This window comes from Clavelina lepadiformis, chromosome 2, assembly GCF_947623445.1.
Source record: "Clavelina lepadiformis chromosome 2, kaClaLepa1.1, whole genome shotgun sequence".
Classification (NCBI taxonomy): domain Eukaryota; kingdom Metazoa; phylum Chordata; class Ascidiacea; order Aplousobranchia; family Clavelinidae; genus Clavelina; species Clavelina lepadiformis.
Window position 1 is genome coordinate 15,526,132 of NC_135241.1, and position 18,064 is coordinate 15,544,195.

At 34.4% G+C, this 18,064-nt stretch overlaps 1 protein-coding gene and 1 non-coding gene across 4 annotated transcripts; both read left to right on the top strand.

The window, feature by feature from the left end:
• The first annotated feature begins 5,742 nt into the window (after positions 1–5,742).
• LOC143446710 (protein FAM221B-like) lies at positions 5,743–16,595 on the top strand. Of its 3 annotated transcripts, none has more exons than XM_076946468.1 (9): positions 5,743–5,860; positions 6,073–6,212; positions 13,863–14,011; positions 14,092–14,235; positions 14,379–14,489; positions 14,553–14,697; positions 14,832–14,897; positions 15,046–15,158; positions 16,230–16,595. In XM_076946468.1, exons 2-9 carry the CDS (start codon positions 6,079–6,081, stop codon positions 16,424–16,426), a joined length of 1,059 nt encoding a protein of 352 aa, XP_076802583.1. In that variant the 5' UTR covers positions 5,743–5,860; positions 6,073–6,078; the 3' UTR covers positions 16,427–16,595. The 3 variants fall into 3 exon arrangements, with proteins under 3 accessions (XP_076802583.1, XP_076802584.1, XP_076802585.1); XM_076946469.1 differs by lacking the exons at positions 5,743–5,860; positions 6,073–6,212 and adding exons at positions 11,079–12,272; positions 12,558–12,620; XM_076946470.1 differs by lacking the exons at positions 5,743–5,860; positions 6,073–6,212 and adding an exon at positions 11,081–12,272.
• Trnap-ugg (transfer RNA proline (anticodon UGG)) lies at positions 8,950–9,021 on the top strand. The gene has a single exon. It is a non-coding gene; the product is annotated as a tRNA-Pro (tRNA).
• Positions 16,596–18,064: the final 1,469 nt, after the last annotated feature.

The following is an 18,064-nucleotide window of genomic DNA, read 5'->3' on the forward strand; positions in this document are numbered from 1 at the left end:
GCAGAATAAATTTGTGTTTGAAGCAAAGGTTGTAGACCTTGTTTACAACATATTGTATAAAGGTACAAAAGTAGCCAAGCTGATTCATGATGCTATACGATATAACCGTACAAAAACTAAGAAGCATGATTAAGTTTCACCCCAAGTGTTGACCCAATCAAACCGTAAACACATGTTTCCTATATTCAATGTGAAACAAAAAAAACGCACTCACACACACTCACACATACTTACACAAATACACGTACTAGCAATGTTTGTTGTATAAAATCACCGGCGGTTTTTTATTCAGACTTTTCGCCCTAGTTCATAAAAATTACAAGTTAAGGCCTATAAATACGTACAATACGTAACTACTTCGTGACACTAATCTAATTCGTGTCATGTGTCATGGTTTCAACGTCAAGGTCACACACATGGAAGTGCCATTCAATCAAAAGTCGACAAACAAATTTTCCTCTTTCAGAATATGGATCAAGAAATGTGTAAAAGATCGTGGTTGAAGACTCTTAAAACAACTGTTAGTTCAAATTAAACGGCGGCGAAAAACGATAGAAAAGTGAAAAGAATCTTAACAATATTTTCGATCAACGTGAATTTAACGTGTTTCTTAAATGGTAGGATATGGAAGTCTCTGTATGGCACCTGGCGATGATTCCTCATTGCTCCAGCACTGGACACCGAGCTAGCCTTTGTGCCAGTTCCAATTTTCACACTGTTTTTACTTTGGTTTTTCATTTCTTTTACAGTATTCTGAACTGTCGATCAGGTCCAAGTGCCGTTAATGCCTCGCCCAAGGGCATTACATCCGTATGGCGTCACTTGGTATCGAACACGGTACCTGATCAGCATTTATAGCCACCGCTTGAACAACTCGGCTACCGAGCTGACAGTCTTGTTGGATGTTTTAAACGATGTAAAATAAACATCTCATCATTCCATTTACTGCTACATAATTTGCCAACATATAATTAAACTCAATAGAATAAGTTCAAATATTCCAGAAAAATTTGGTTTACAGTTTGGTATTAATTTAATGACGTTTAACAGCACCCTAAATCTATGTCGGATGAAGTATTAAGCTATATGTATTGTCAGATTTTGAACCATTTGGCCGGTTGTTTAGCCTTAGGTCTAGTCTTCCGTATGTTGGCTTAATCGGGTGTTTTATCAACAAACATACTAAGAGATTGCTGTAGTCATTCTTACAATATTTAAACTTGGTACAGAAAAAACGTCCGCAACTTCATTAATTTAAAGCCGAAAATACATTATATGGAAACATCTATGACGAGAGCGTCAATCCTAAATCGGAAAAGAGACCTATAAAAATGATAGGTAGTTCCTTTGATGCGAGCAACAAATGACAGCTTAGCACAAGGATACTGTACAATAAACCGCAACTAGGCGATTTTAGTGAGTTGTTTCGCTGTTGATGGTGGAATTTTGGAAGTAAGCATCACTAACCATCATAATCTTGAAATCCTTCCTTACTCTATAATCTATATATACTTTGTTTAAACAATAAACGCTTTTAAATACCATGTTTGCCACCAGGCGTAATTTCAACAACAAAAGATGCTCAACTGGTGATTAAATTCTTTAAATAACGCTTTTGTTACTTAATTGCTGAAATAGATGACAAGCAGCAAAACTACAAAGGAGTTGATAAAGAAGTATTCAAGATTGATCGGTCATAAAGCTCCGAAATAGCTTAAGCATAGGAAAATAAAAACTTCAACTTAAACCTAAATTTGACAAAACCAATGTGTTCATTACTAATTAATAATGAAAGCTACGGTATCAGAGATAGATAAGTTCTAACCAAAGTACCAGTAAATCTCTGTGCTGTAAAACGTGATACAGGAATTTCCATATTAGGGCAAGAGGGACCGATATTCTCGAACCCAAGCTGGAAGAACACGTGCATGGTATCAAGATAAAAAATAATTAAGCGTTCCTCAATCCCCACACGCTTCCGAGACCCCGACCGTGAAGATAACAATAGTATAAAGTGAAGAGAGCAGAAGTAGTTCCCAAAATGTTTGTCGTTAAACGGTGATAGGCGACAGCGTTTCTGCTACGGTTGCTTAAAACGAAGGTTCCAAGCGTTACTTCCAAAGGTTATCTCTTATACTTGCAAGGCATTTATTGTATCGATGAACGCAGTTTGCGTCGATACAATGAACGCTTTCAATGCATCTTTTCTAAAAGAATTTTGTCTGCATCGAAAATTGTACAAATATTTGTTCTGTTGTCGAATTTCTATTTCATTTCATGTTATTTTAAGAACAGGAAAAAGTAAGTTTTTCTTTAAAATCATATTGAAACAAAAGAATTAAAATAGCATCGCTGCAGACTTATAATTTCCTAGAAACCTTTTCCACAAAATATCATAACAGAACCCATAACTTTATAATCGTAACCTTTAACACATCTTAACCTTAAGCAATGCGTAAAAGTATCAAATTGCCACCCTCACTGAGCCAGCAAATCGTCTCGGATGGAGAAGTCTGTTAAGTACAGAAAAAATATCCGATTCACCTCATGTTTCAGACTAACTATGTGCAGCTGCGCTGGCACTTTAAGTCCATTTGTTTACCTTGATTCGACTTCTATCCAACCCATTTTTACCGCAGTGTGTAACCCGGCGATCACTTGACTTTCTCAAGCTGCTTTTGTCTTTGATTTAAACTTGTTAGCTTATATTTAAAAGATTGAATCGTATATTTATTTCCACTTTCTGCCAAACGTAATCAAGTTAGTGCCTGACATTTTACTAACGAGCTATAATTTTATGAAGACACTGAGTATTTTCCAACTTGACTGCCACGTGTGTCATTTGAAACTTTGTTTTACTATACCCGTATATATTTTTCAGCGTGTTTTCCCAGAACTTATAACTTTCAGTGCTGTCACAAGGACGTAACGGGAAATAGTGGGATCAATTTCGCGTTTGCTGGACAACTTGTGTTATTTTGAATTATAAACTGGTAAAAAGTGCTTTAAAAATGTTTGAGGACAACAATAAGCGATTCATCAAAAAAATGCTTATATTTCTCCGTTTAGTAAGATATATCAGACGATTAAATACAAATGTGTCCATAGTTTCTTTTCCCGGTGGACATGACAGCGGTGTTGTACAGTAGTCAAATTAGGAAAATAAACCAAAAGTAAACGACAAATAGGATACACGTCACTCGCAGTTTCCAATGAAAGCCGGTCCTGGTGGACGTAAGTGATATCAAAAGGAATTGTCTTCGAATTATGAGTTGGAAACTGTCATCCTGTGAGCTGCCCGTTTAATTATGTAAAGACGGGAAACCAATCAGACGACTGGAATCAAACCTAATATTTAGACAATGAAAACAGCAATAAATGACAACTAAGAATAAAACTGACATCATTCATTGCATTACAAAAGAGCTTTTCTGTTGGAGTCTGAAAATTACACCTTGTACAATTTAATGTAACGTTATGAATATTACTGAACCGCATATCAATTAGCTCTTGGACAACAACCTATCTTGCTTGTATTACAAATATTAGTTTCTCTTGTTTCAATAACTATAATTTAATCTATTGATAGACGTTTAGCATCAAAAGCATTGGTAAATGTATCAAATAAAATTTTGCCTTGTTGTTACGGTTCAGCATGTTCACTTTTCTTCGGTGAATAACTACGCTTATAGATGTAAGCTGTCGTTATACAGTTCAGTTTTACAACTATATACGACACAGCTAAGCTAACATACAGTTAAGTCATATAGCGTGGTATTAATTAATTAATGCTTTAATGTACAAGAAGTATTGGTTGCCATTTCCAATTGCTTGCCAAGTGCTGTAGCGGAAGGCTATCTTTCCGCTAGATTTATATGTGCAGCTTCAAACTATGAAACAACAGAAACCCTTCAGAGAACAACTGCATGTGTAAGGATGTTTTGACACAAGAATGTCAAAGTTGCCGATTCTTTTCTGCTAAAGCGCGGCCGCGCGCCGCGACGTGTTTCTAATTTGATGATTTTAAAATTTGATGAAAATAGATGGTTATGCTAAACTATGTCTTTATGATTCAAAGGCCATTACACTTCTATAGGGGGTGTAAGCTTTTCTAATATTCCATGTAATGCCTGCAATACATTGTATAAAATTAAGCGTAGGGGAATATGGGAACGCGTTTTTAAGTCAAGAAAGAAATAATTTCGTCATCGACGTCACCGTAGTAAGTTGAAAGTGACTTGGGAAATTCCATCGAAGCACCAAGTTCTGATATCTTTTCCATATTAACTATATACGATTTTAATTTTTTCATAATGTTTGTATTTGTTCTCGTTTTGACTTAATTTCATTGATAACAAAAAAAATAAGCGCCCGACTATAAGTCATAAAAAATAATTTGCTCCATGAATCTGAAATATTAATGGACATCCACTAAGACAAAATTTTCATGATACAATTGCCAAGTCCTAAAAGTTTAACTTTATCACAGTTAAATAACCAGGGAAATATGATAGCTATAGCTTTTATGTGTTACATTTTCTAAGCATGTTTGTGTTTTTGTTGAGCTGTATGTATTTGTCCGAAAATACAGTTAATACCTTTAAAAACGAATCAAAGCTATGAAGTGTTAAATGTTTTAATAACGATTTCGAAACACTTCACAACATTACGACAAAGTTTGTTTAAATTTACAGAAACTTTTCATTCGAACCAAGGTATATTGATCACGAAGTTCCTAGTTACGAATTTGAAAGATTCCATTGTTTTATTAATATTGCTTGATGGGTTGTCAAAATGTTATTGCTCAAAAATGCTCAAGCAAACGTTTTTGCAACAGTTGTTGCAGGCTCAAAATGATTTTTGAATTGAAAGCGCCGTCAAGCGACGTCATCAACAACGTTTAGAATCTAGCAAGGAGAATATATAAAATGCCCATGCATTACGGTTTTTTTATCACTTATTTCCAGTTTCCACGACATTCGGAAGAAACTGATACCAATTTTACGTAAAATGGTTTCATCTATAAAAAATTATTGCACAATGAAAAAGTTCAGCCCACACTGAGCGGTGCCTAGTTTAAGTATACGGCAAAATGTAAACCTGTGTCATTGTTACGATGTCATCGGTTACTCGTCGGCCGGGCAAAGGTATGGACTTCGTTGTGGACACATTACGAAAAGTCGCGTAGAACGTTCGTTTTAACGGGCGTTCACTTTTTTGAGCTAAAAAGTTAGTAATGATATCAGTAAGCTTATAGAATCCTATTCACATGACACATGACACATGACACATGACACAATTTTGCTATACGTAAAAAAATATGTGGTTAATATGTCAATACCAAAGTTTTTTTCGAAAAACTAAACTCACAAATCTTTCTTAGATGGTACAAGATGAATTATAGAGCAAGTAGGTTTAAGCTTCGAAATTTCGCTGCATGATCGTCCTTAATGACAAATTAATCACACTGTAGACGTAGAGTGTAGAAAAATGCCGAATCCATTAAAAGCCTAAAGCTTAACCTGAGACCATAGTTCGTTAGCATGTTCAAAGCATTTGCAGGTTAAAAAGTTTATTGGGAGTATTAAATGTTAATGTTCTCATGCTAGGTGTGTTTGTTTGACCTTACATGGTTTACCTCTTTTGCCTAGGTGTAACGTTATCGTCACAAAAGGTAATTTGATCCCGCCCGAGTAATCTTTGTCTTTAATGACGAAAGATGTTGTAGCAGTTTAGCAAGGAGTTGAGCACAGATTGGAGATCATTATTTAATCAGCAATTAATCATCAAAGCTAAAAGGAAATAAAAGCGCAAAAACAAGGCTTTATCTCAACAAGTACAAGCATTGAAATTTTAAGTGGTGGGTGTGAAGCTATGTTAATAACTTTACAAATGAATCAATAGTGGACTAGAGTAAATTGTTTGACGTAAAGTGTATTTTGTTTCCAGTTCAGTCATTGTATAGTTTTCATTATAATCAGCGTGTGCAGACCAGTGAAAAAACAAATTCCGTAGGTTACATTCACTTAATCTTTTGATAGCACCAATGGTGACTCAGACTTTTGTTTGCAGAATCCAATGGATAATACAAATAACATTGACTTAAAAAACAAGAAATTTTCAATGAATGAGCCGACAAGAAAAAATTTGACCAAAAGAAATTCAACTTCCTACGGCTCTCGTACATCTACAACGTCGTATTCAAAAACTAAGTACCGTAACTATAAGTTATAGTCTATAAATTATTTGAAAATACAATATTCAGATGACATGATAATACGTTAATTTGTTTGTATGTCATTCGATTGTTATCGCATATGAGATCTCAAGCTGTTGTGGTGCTGATGACTTTGCCGATCTCATTCGTAAGATTTTCATGTTTTATTACTATATAACCGATAAAAATCTGACGTAAATCACTCTCTTAATGTATTTCGGTTAACTTTTAAAATAGCAACATTTACAAAATTTCAACCAAATCCACTATATAGCCTAAACTGAAATACGTAGACCTAATAGGTCTAGTTGTGAAATTCTGTAACACATGTCAATAGGTTACTTTATTCTAAACTCGAACCAACGCAACCAATTACATGCTTTTTTAACACAAATTTTACTACTGACGGTTTTAATTTTTAACTTATTGCCTATATCTCAGCAAAATATCAAGTTCGAAATAATTAACTTACCAAAATCACTAATTCGAAAGATGAACTTTAAAGTTTAAACATAATAACATCAACAAACTAATGGAGGTCAGAGCCGGAGACTCAGTATAGTCTATATTGAAAGCAGCCTACCGTTAGTAACATATATGACCTCACTTCTCGCGACTTAATGAGGCCCGTAGCTAGCATTTAATTTAAGAGGGGGCACAAGAAGTTTACAAAGGGGCACAAGTTTAGCGTTAACACACACTCAAATGGTAAGCTATTATATAATCTTCAGAGTTACAACAACTATTACAGTCACTTAGTCTAAAAGGGAAAACACTTTCATGAAAATCAAAGAAATAACCTTCAGAACAGAATGTTTTACTGTAAATGTGACGTTAGGATCACAAACAAAGGAAATTTCAATTACAGCAATTTAAATAACATATAGCATTAATCATACGTCAAAAGTAAGAAGGTCGTTTCGTAGTACCCATCAAAAAGTGCGGTAGTGTATACTTCACGATTGCAAACGATGCCCAAAAGCAATTATTGCAAAATGTAAACGTAATGACACCATATTGTTATCACAAAGTTTGTTTGTACAATATATGAGCCACCATATCGCTCAGATCAAGAGACTGTTTTTGTTTTTAATTCTTGTTAAACTTATTCAATAACTTCACAAGTAAGTTGATTTGTTAAATCTTTCACTACAATGCTAAAGTAACCAAAACGCTCCACATCCATTGATAATAATTAATATTCAACGTACGTATGACGGAAGAGCGCTGGAAAGCAAAGAAAAACTGACTACTCGCACTGTCATAGAACCGCCAAATGTTGATGAACATACAAACACAACAATAATGAAGGAAAGGAGGCTTTGTAGCAAATAATTATAGCTTTTGTGTTTTTAAGATATTAATAAACTGATTGTTCGTAAAAAATATTTATTTTAATGTTATAAATTGTTTTGCAACTACCATTTCATTTGCCAAATCTGTGGCGGAAAAACGAAAAAGTAATAAATTTAGAAGTGGTTTCAAATTTTCTACATAATTAATACAGTTTTTTATTCACTTTTCCTGTGTAATATAAGTTATAGCAAACGCCAACTTGGTAACGTAATAAGCAAGATTAAGGAGAGAAGACTTGGGTTAAGCTATTAGGCTATATACGAAGGCATGATTTTACGTTGGCAATAACAATAATTTTTCATTCGAAGTGACTATTTCACCGCGTGTACTGTAGGTTCGTTACTGTAGATTTAGGTTAGGTCTAGGTTACTATATCAAAACAATTAAGTTAGGTTAACAAAAAACTATGAAAAACAGCTTCGAACACACGATTTTTTCCGGTGAAATAGTTGCAGCCTTTTCCATTCAGATCTCGGTTTTGGTAAAACTAAAAATTTTCGAAATTTTGAAAAAGTTTTGTTAAGTGGTTTAGCGACTTTCCAATTCCACGTAAAGAAATACAGTAGAAGAACTAAGGTTTTATCTTCACATCAGTCATAGGTGTACTTAGGATTGCGTTGAGAGGGAACCAAAAGTTTATTAAAATATTTGGTCTAACATTCCCGTGTTTGCCCACTCCCTTCAAAATGCGCGAAAAACAAAATGTTGTTTTTTACGCCACGTAAACCTTTTTAAAATGCCTTCAAATAAAACGTATTCTTATATTTATAAAACTATTTACAAATGCAAATACAAGAAAATGCAATAAACGAAATACCCTCTCAACTTTTGAAAAAAAAATTTGAAAAAGGCTACTGCCCACCTCGGCAAGCTAAACGTTGACGTTGTTTTCCTTACTAGACTATGGCAGTGATAAAACACTAAAAAAACCTATAGCTTCGCACAACGTTATAAAACCGTTATACGCGTTCATTAGTATATTCTGATCAAAATTACTCCACGGCGTTAACTTACACGATTTATTATGACTTTATGGACTCTTTGCAACAAGATATTTGCAGTTTTTTTGCGCAACAAAGCAGTAAGAGACACGCCATTCAAAATTAGCCGATACACATAGTAAGATGACTATAGATGTAACTACATGAAAAGGCTAACATTAGCTGGGTTAGTTTTTGTTAAATTAGCTACATTTTAATATAAGCTAAATTTGCAACATTATTGTAGTTACATTCTGGTATCAAGAAAAGTCCGCTTTATTACAATCTTTACAACAAGTACAAATGTTTTCTTCATGCGTTTGCTTCCCACTGAGATTTCAGTTGAAGAGTAATAAATCTAAATAAGGCTAGAATTTAGCACCAGCTTGAAAGCGCGGCTCGTTGGTCTAGGGGTATGATTCTCGCTTTGGGTGCGAGAGGTCCCGGGTTCAAATCCCGGACGAGCCCTATTTTTTAATACGGTTATCACCGTATTGCTCAAATTCTGAATACCCACTAGCAAAACTAAACCATCTTGTGCAAATGACTTTCAAACAGATAAAAATTTGGCTATTTCAAACCAGGTCAAATATAACTTGTTAAATTATTGTTTTTTAAGTTGTCTTAAACTATACGGTAACTTCAAAATATTATGGATAAGTCTAAAATGTAAGGTATGTTTTTACTTTACACGATATTTATTTTAATTACATTGCTATAGGATATGATATCGGTATGATATATACCAGGGGTGGGCAACCTTTTTGAACCCGAGAGCCGCTTTGGTTGTTAAATTTTTACTGACGAGCCAAGTCATAAGAACTTATGACGTCATAAATAGTTTAGGTCGTTTAATTGTTCCATATCTGCATTCCTCAATCGAAAAATATCATTAAATTGGGATAATTAACAACTTGTCATCAATGCTGGCCTAAAGATGGAAAAGAAGAAGAGAGAAACGTTCATAAACAGTACTCTTGGTAGCCTTTAAAATTTTTTTGAAATTTTACGATTCGACTAGAAGAGCCACAAAAAACATGCCGGAGAGCCGCAGTTTGCCCACCCCTGATATATACATAGGTGGGCAGTGCCGCGGTTCTATAGTACCGAATTACTGTACCCGGTACTTTTGGAAAAAAGTATCGCATCTCTGCACCGAAATACCTCTTTCAAGAAATTTCAGTCAGTCGCGGTACTCAGTACTTTTCACATGACTAGTTCAAAATTTTAACCAGTATGTGGTCAAAAACACATGTTAAATAATTATAATTAATCCTTAATACCAATTTTAGCATCTGTTGATCTTCTTTAATCTGGAAATGCCAAGTAAAATTGCGAACGAGTAATGTCACATATTTTTTGACCTGGAGTAACCTTTACCGGGGCCTAATAGTGGCAAATATTGCATTTCCAACAGCATCTTTTACACGAAAAGTACCGATATCGAATACCGACAAAGTACCGAACTACATTTTTAAAACAGCACTGAATACCGGAACCGTCGATACATTCTTTGCCAAGTACCGTTACCGTTACCAAATGTACTTTCTAAGGAGCCTGTGATAATATTATAATAATAATCAAAAGTAATATACAGATTGAGTAAGATTTAGAATTCTCGTTTTTAAATATCGAATCAGCGAAGCATAACACTGCGTGACGTAATCGATAACTTCCTGGTTATTGTGCGTGCATTATGAGCTATCATTCTTCTTGCTTTTACGATCAACGTCGCAACATGTAAGTCTTTATGCCGTTACTGTGCCAATGTTTTAACGAAATGTATTCGTTCAAAGAAGCTTCAATATAATCAGAATATACAGTTGTCATTCTTGTGCAACCAATTGTTGCATACAACTTGAAGAACTTCAGTTTCAAGATAGACAAATTTGTAATCATCTCAAGACAATTAGCGCTAAGCTGAACAATTAAGTTCAAGATTAAGAAAAGCATACAACGACCTTTTGAGACTCATTTACAATCGACCGCAATAAACAATTAGACAATCAAACATTGTATTGGAGTGGCTGAACCAGTCAAGTTCAACAACCAAAACCAATCATTCCATTACAAGCCTACCAACTGCCCACCTCTGGATATATATAACCATTGATATAATGCAATATATTTTGAAATAAAAAACAGGATATAGTTTGGCACTCTGAAGGTAAACTTTATATTTTTTGAAACGAGCTTTCGCAAGCATAAGCTTGCTCCTTCAGGTGTACTGCGAAAATGATTTTCGTAGTACACCTGAAATCATTTTCGCAGAATCAAAAATCATTTCACAGTACACCTGAAGAAGCAAGCTTATGATTGCGAAAGCTCGTGTCGAAAAATATAAAGTTAACCTTCAGAGTGCCAAACTATATCCTGTTTTTTTTATTTTAATTTAAAATTTGGTTAACACGGTTCAGACAACATCAACAGTATATTGTGTTTTCGCAATGTACCCGATTTGTTAAGTTATTAGGTAATTCCCCCGAAACAGTTGCATTCCGCCAATAGTCCTTCCACTGAAATTTTCTACCGAATACCAGTAGTACTGCATTCATTACAATTAGGCACTATCACCGGGCTTTGCAAGGCGTTAGCAACTGCGCGGAATGTGGTTAGCAGCACCACATATAAGAATTTCAGGAAAGACCTATAGTATTTCACCGTAACCGAAAGTGCATGGATCACGCATTCCCTTGTTAAAAAAGATAGATGCGGTTCTGCGGCTGGTCTGCCTGTGCCAGTCTGCAGAGTTTGGCAAGGTCTCACTCAAGTGCAGCTTCTATTGAATATGGTAGCTCACTTCATGTTTATTAATACGCACAATTATGTATTTAGATATATTTTGTGTCCATTTGATCAATTGTGCTCACAGCTTTAAGCATTTTGTTTTTTTACATTTCCTTGAAGGTATTCTAGCAATCCGCAGGCTGTACAGGAACTTGCTAAAACTTCAAAACATGCACCTGAAAGCCTGTAATAGCGCTCTAGAAGTGCGCTTATAAACTCTTTACAAACCTATTTAAACATGCATAGATTATAAGTGCTCCTTCCATGTGATTGATGTGAATAACCGAAGTTGAATGTCTGCCTAAAACATTTCAATCACGTCGATGGCCAACATGTAACGTGTCAAACAGACTTTAACAAATAATTTGCGTATGAACTTGGTTGCATTAAGGATAATGACCTGACCTGTTTACAGTGTCGGATTTGGGTTACTTCAGGTCAACCTCGTATGCAACATCATTTTAGAATTAGACAGTTTCATTTGCTTTGCAACTTGAAAAATTGCAAAAGTTTTTAGAAACGTAGGCCTTTTCTTTAAAAAATGATACATCCAATAGTACATGTTTTAACCTTATTTTTGGTCCGTTCCTACATTGATCCTTAGGCAGAACATCAAGTACACCTAAAAAGGTTATGTATGAGGCTTCAGAAGAAGGTCTCTCCTGTACATTTCAAACGTCAGGATTTTCTTTGGAAGAAAATTGTTTACTACATGTTCTCATTAGTGGTGTACTGAACTGTGTTTTTTGGATTCGGTGTGAAACTGAATTTTTGGAAAAAGTAAATGAATTATTTTGGCCGGATCCTGCAATCTAGCTTTGCAAGTACTGTATTTGCATTGCAGTGCCAATGTATGTCAGCTTTTATAATTACAGAAGTACAAGAGTTGAATTAAAGTATAGGCTACTTTACTGTTAAGTTGCAATGGAAAGGTATGTAAATGATATCCTAAAAATTTTTGTTACGTGCAACAAAAATTATATCTGTTGTTGTTATGGTTTATTTGCAATGAAAGAATTTTTAGGCTGGTTTTTAGAAGTATTGCAATATTCAATTTGGCAATTTTCCTTTGCCGAATATTCGATACATCCCTAGTTCTTATGGCTTTACTTGACTACTGGCATTAATTTTACAAAGTACCTGTCTCTTGCTGTTGATTTGTGTTGATGCCACTGTTATTTCAACACGTTTAAGAAATTCTTATTAAATGTAACTAGATTTTATACCAAAATACCTGTAAACATGCAGAGCTCATCTGATGAGGATAAATCAAAGAAAAGGTTGGTTGCAGAGTATCACGTGCTGTTGTGCTAGTATTGGAAATTTTCCCGTAAAATCAACATTTAAAAGAAGTTATTGTGATTTAAAAGTTTTGTAGCTGTAATATTGGTAATTGGTATCGCATAGGGTTAGTTTGTATATCAATTATATTCACTATCCGGTCATTTCTTTATTAGCTAACCAGTAAGCACCAAGCAACCTTTTTATTCTAATTTATAGTAAAATATAATGTGTCGATTGTAAAAATGTTGAAGTGTGACGTAGTTTTATCATGAAAAAACCACATATGTGTACAAAATTTCACAAATTTTCAATGTTAATTTAGTATTTTTGTTTTTTTTAATTTATTTTTAAATTTAGTAAATTCGGAAGCGTACAATCAATCTCAAACAGCTTTCTTTAGAAAACTGCTCAGTCCTCACCTTACAATGCATCTACACTAAATTGTTAAATGCCTGGAGGATAACTTACAATTCTACTTGTGCATTTCAATCGATTTGTGTATTGTTTGTAATACAATAAAGCTAATATTTTCAACATATAACGTCTTGTAGGGAATAGAGGACTAAGAGCTATGAATTAAGGTTTTAATTAAGTTCAACATGGAGTCAAACACCACTTTTGTTCTGCTAGACTACCCATTTCTAAAAACAGAGGAGTTAAAAATTTGTTAAAAGGCATAAAAATGTAAAAATGCACTAATAACATCATGCATAAAGGTTATCCGGTTAACCAACAGAATTTTATCCGGATATCAGATAGCTAAAATTTCCTTGGTTAATCGATATCCGTATAGTTCAAACCAAGTAAGGTATCGTATTGTACGATAATAATCTTTGTCCTTGGACCGAGGAAAATTTTTCACCTCTTAAACCTGGCAATGCTTCTGCTTATAACCTTATCTTCACTCTGAAAAAGCTTTTGCATGACTTGTGAATATTGTAGCAGCCAACAGGCAATTGTTGAGACTCAGTTAATTTTTTTACCATTTTCTGCTTGCCTTTGTTTAAGTTTGCCCAATTTTCACCAATCAATTTAAATTTACCAAGCAGAAAATGTTTTGATAATATCCAAGCAGGAGGCAAACTCTTAAAAAATGCTCACTTTAGTCGACTGATCAGCTCCCATTCTCTGCACTCTGCTCTGTAAAAGTAGTTAGTAGTAATTATTAGCAAATGCCATTTTTGATGATTCAAACTGCAAAATATCTGCATGTTATATGTTTATTTTTGTGTTTGCAGTGGGAAACCAGCTAGACGGCCAGTAACGTCAGGGACTATTAATGTTGGCGAAGGACTATCTGAAAATGGTGATGGAGGACTTGAGAAGGATAAGTTCCATCCTGGGCGAGCTGGATTCAGTGGAACCAAACTGCAAGTTCAACGTCGAAGTATGCAAAGTGTGAGCGTTGTACTTTATAATATATTAGTAAGTTATTTAACGCATCATCCATCATTTATCTATTTTCAGGCTACACAGCACAGCCAATTGTACCTGCAGAAAAACCAGAATTAATTTCCGTGGCAGAATCAATGCATAGAGATAAGTTTGGGAAGAGACTGCAAAAGATGTTTGAACCGGAAACAGCAGCTGCTATTAAGGCCATGGAATCAGGTAATAAGATTGCATTGTATTAGATTTATTTATTTGCTTACTGTATAAGTAAGTTTTAATGCATAGTTGTTGTTATTTCCTATGCCAATAAATTTATCAACTTGAAAAACGATATGATAAATTTATGTTTTTTTTCTATTTAGGAATATATGTTGGCTGGAGATGTCCAGAATACACATGGGATTGTATTAGAGTTGCAGAGACTTCACTCTGTTTTTGTGGCCACAAGCTAAATGAGCATAAGCAGTATAGTGGTATGACGAAAAAATTAATTAGGTTAATTCATCTGCATATAACTTTCAATTTCTCTATTTTAGGTCCCAAATCACAAGTTCCTTGTGCAGTTTCTGAATGTAGATGCAGAGTGTTTGCATTTGTTCCTTCCAGACCAGAAGATGTTGGGGAGTTTTGGTTACAGCGTAGAAGAGGATATGACCGAAGCACATGGAAGGCAAAGTGCAGGTAAATCCATTCCCCATACTACACGTCAACTGACTACTTGGTCAGCACTCCTTGCTGTTTAGTTTGAAAGGTTGACTGCTCTTTCTTTAAAAATACATTTTAACATATAACCTTATTCTTTATATTCTCAACAGATGTAAGCACACACATATAGAGCATGCACCAACTGGAGTCCATCAGTGTAATGTCAGAAATTGCAGGTACATGACTGGCTAAAGTTAAGAAATTTCAACATTTGAATTGCAAAAACTACAACAATTCAACAATGGCTTTTTCATAGTTTTGCTAATTATTTTGAGAGTATGTTGTTCGCTTATTTGTAGTCATGCTCTTTTTACCAATTTACAGATGTGGTCAGTTTGTATCAAGCTTTTTATGTGCTGCATGCGATCGACATTGGGAGCAACATGTAACTTATTTTGACACTGAGAGGAGCAGAGTAAAGAAAGGTTTACCTCATGGTATGTTTATTTAACAAATGACTTAAAACTGTTATTTTTAAGGATTACTATATATTGTAAAGATTAAAGAACGGCTTAAATCGTTCTAAAGATTACAATTGAGCTTAAACCTTAGCCGTAATAATATGTGTATCATCACTGCTTTCTTTTTAAACAATGTGTAGTAACATCACCCTTGCTACTCACATTTTAAATACAGTTCGTCTTTAATAATTTATGAAGTACTTTTGGTATGGTTATAGGCATAGTTACTGACTGTACATGAAGAAGCTGTGCACTATACTGTGTAAAGGTTTATAATACTACAAAGTTGATGGTGGCTGAACCGTATTAACCCAGTATAATCTGTAAATATAGGATGATAAAAATGATAAAAGATGATAAAATCAGAATATAGGATGGTACTCTAGGGTTAACTTTTATTTTTTTGTTTCTCTACATACGACATCTCTTAGTACACCTGATGAAGCAAGCTGATGCTTGCGAAAGCTTGTGTAAAGAAAAAAAATAATAGTTAACCCTAGAGTGCCATCCTCTATCCTGATTTTTTATTTTACTTTATAATACTACAAATACACGTTTATATGATATGTTATAATTATGCGTCTTAGAACTGCAAAACTTGCATACTGCTAATATACTTCATGTAGAAGGTTTTTTGGTGTACTCGGTATATTCATATTGCTTTATAAAGTAAACATTGAACCTTATGGTCTTTAACCTAACGAACCAAGCAAACTGTTTGAATATTTTTGGCTGATCACGTTTTTTTTTGTTGTTCTAATATTAATCAGAAGTAACGTTTCTTTTGTAACTTCCTCAGATGAATTAATTATGGAGCTTTTTTGATATTGTGCTTAACTACATGGTCTATTATTTCGTGTTTTGGAAGAAAAAAAGAAATGTTTTAATGAGGTGTTATTTAAGGCTACTTGTTTGCCAATCGCAGTCATACAATGAGGAAACATCAGTACAATATCATTAGTGTGAAAAATTGTAACAAATGTGTAAAGCTCATAATTTATTTTAACATATGCCCTACCCTGAAATCATCTTTTTTTTCATGAGTAGGTGAAGCGTATATTCCATTTGCTGAGATTCCACGACTTCGAAACATGGCTTTAACGGGAAAAGGAAATGATAGCAGTTCCTATAAAGCACTCACTAACAGTAAAGAGCCAACTAGTAATGGATCAAATTCTGTTGTCAATAACAACACTCCAGTTCCCTTTGGTTATCACAAACCGAAGAAATCACCGTTTGAATGAAGATGTTGGTTTTAAAAACGCTGCATATGCATCACAGATGAATCACCTTGCGATTTGAACTGTGCCACAGCATATCTTTGCACTGTTAAATAATTTAATGCCTCGTATCTAACATTACACTATAAATAGAATTTTTAATATAATTGTATTGAATAGTTGCAGTATTTGCAGTACGGGCTGGCAATAGAATGTCCTTATTGCCAAGAATATGGTTAAGGTGTTTCTAAACGCTGTTCTACTTAAGTTGGTATACCTTTAGCAGTAGAATGAAACAGAAGCAAGCGTCGATCATACTTTGCTCAAGGGTAATAATCCAACGGTAGCGCAACTTACCAGCCAGACACACTAACGGTTAGCTGTGAGTCAACTGAAGCAAAATCTGGCTAATGTGAAGAATTACTGCTTACAACAATTATTGCATCAATGATAACTTGACATTAGCTTGGTGTTGTGTTATGGAAGACAAGCCTACAGACAAAATTGATACAGTTCGATCGTACAAAAATCGGATGTCCTATCCGACAGTAAATAAGGCGAGTGACTATTAGATCGTAAGTAGATTAAGCAGCCCATTGTTAAAGATGGAGCTAGTTTCAGGCGATTAGGTTAGAATTACAGTTAGGACAATGTAATGCAAAAAGCTGATTTTAGCGATTTTGGGTTAAATAGAAGTTGATTTAGATTATAGCCTAATATAGATTTTGGTTAGCTTTAGGTTACAGCGTTATAACATTCATCTTAAATAAACAAGAAACTACGAAAAATAACTTCCTTTGTGCGTTTTTTTTTGTGGGGAGAGTATAGCGATAGCCATAAAAAAGAGCATTGGTTAATCGCTGCCACGTCGGATCTTCGCGCTTTTTACCACTTTTGCTACCTTCGTTCGCTTAACTGCATATTTTTGTGTCCAAAACGTTCAAAAATAAACCATTTTTAGGTCATGTAATGTCATGTGCTTCGCGACGCGATAACCTATTTAATAGCCGGTTTGCTTGCAGTGGAAAAACAGACAAAATAATTACAATGCTTTAAATAACTCATCTTTATTATCTTTCCTCATTCGTATCGCACCCGGTTTTGTTTCGTCTGATTAACTTCGCTTCTATAATAACGTGAAAATTTGGTAAAGTTGCGTATCGAAACGACGCTCTATACTGATAAAAATTTGACTGCATTCCCGACGAGGTGATATTTACAGTAGATTAAAACGATCTGTTAAAAATAGATAAGGTTGCAAAATTAACCAGGTGAAACATTTTAAAGAGTCATAACTCATAAGTAGGGCAACCAGTTTTTTGACCTAAAAATTTTAAATTTTGACCTTAAAATTTGTAAATTTTGACCTCATTTTGACCTAAAAAGTTTAAATATTGATCTTATTTTGACCTAAAAAGTTTAAATTTTGACCTTATTTTGACCTAAAACGTTTAAATTTTGACCTCATTTTGAAAAACGCTATACTGATAGTCTCTACACTGTCTACAACAACTTTCTAATCTAAAGCTGCATTTAAAAATGACAAAATGCTTTTCTAGTGTTGACTTTTTTTTCGTTTCTGCGTATTAAGATTGACAACTTGCAGTTTCAAATGCAATGACGTCACATCGTGACGTCACCAAACGCGCTGAAAAGCCTTCC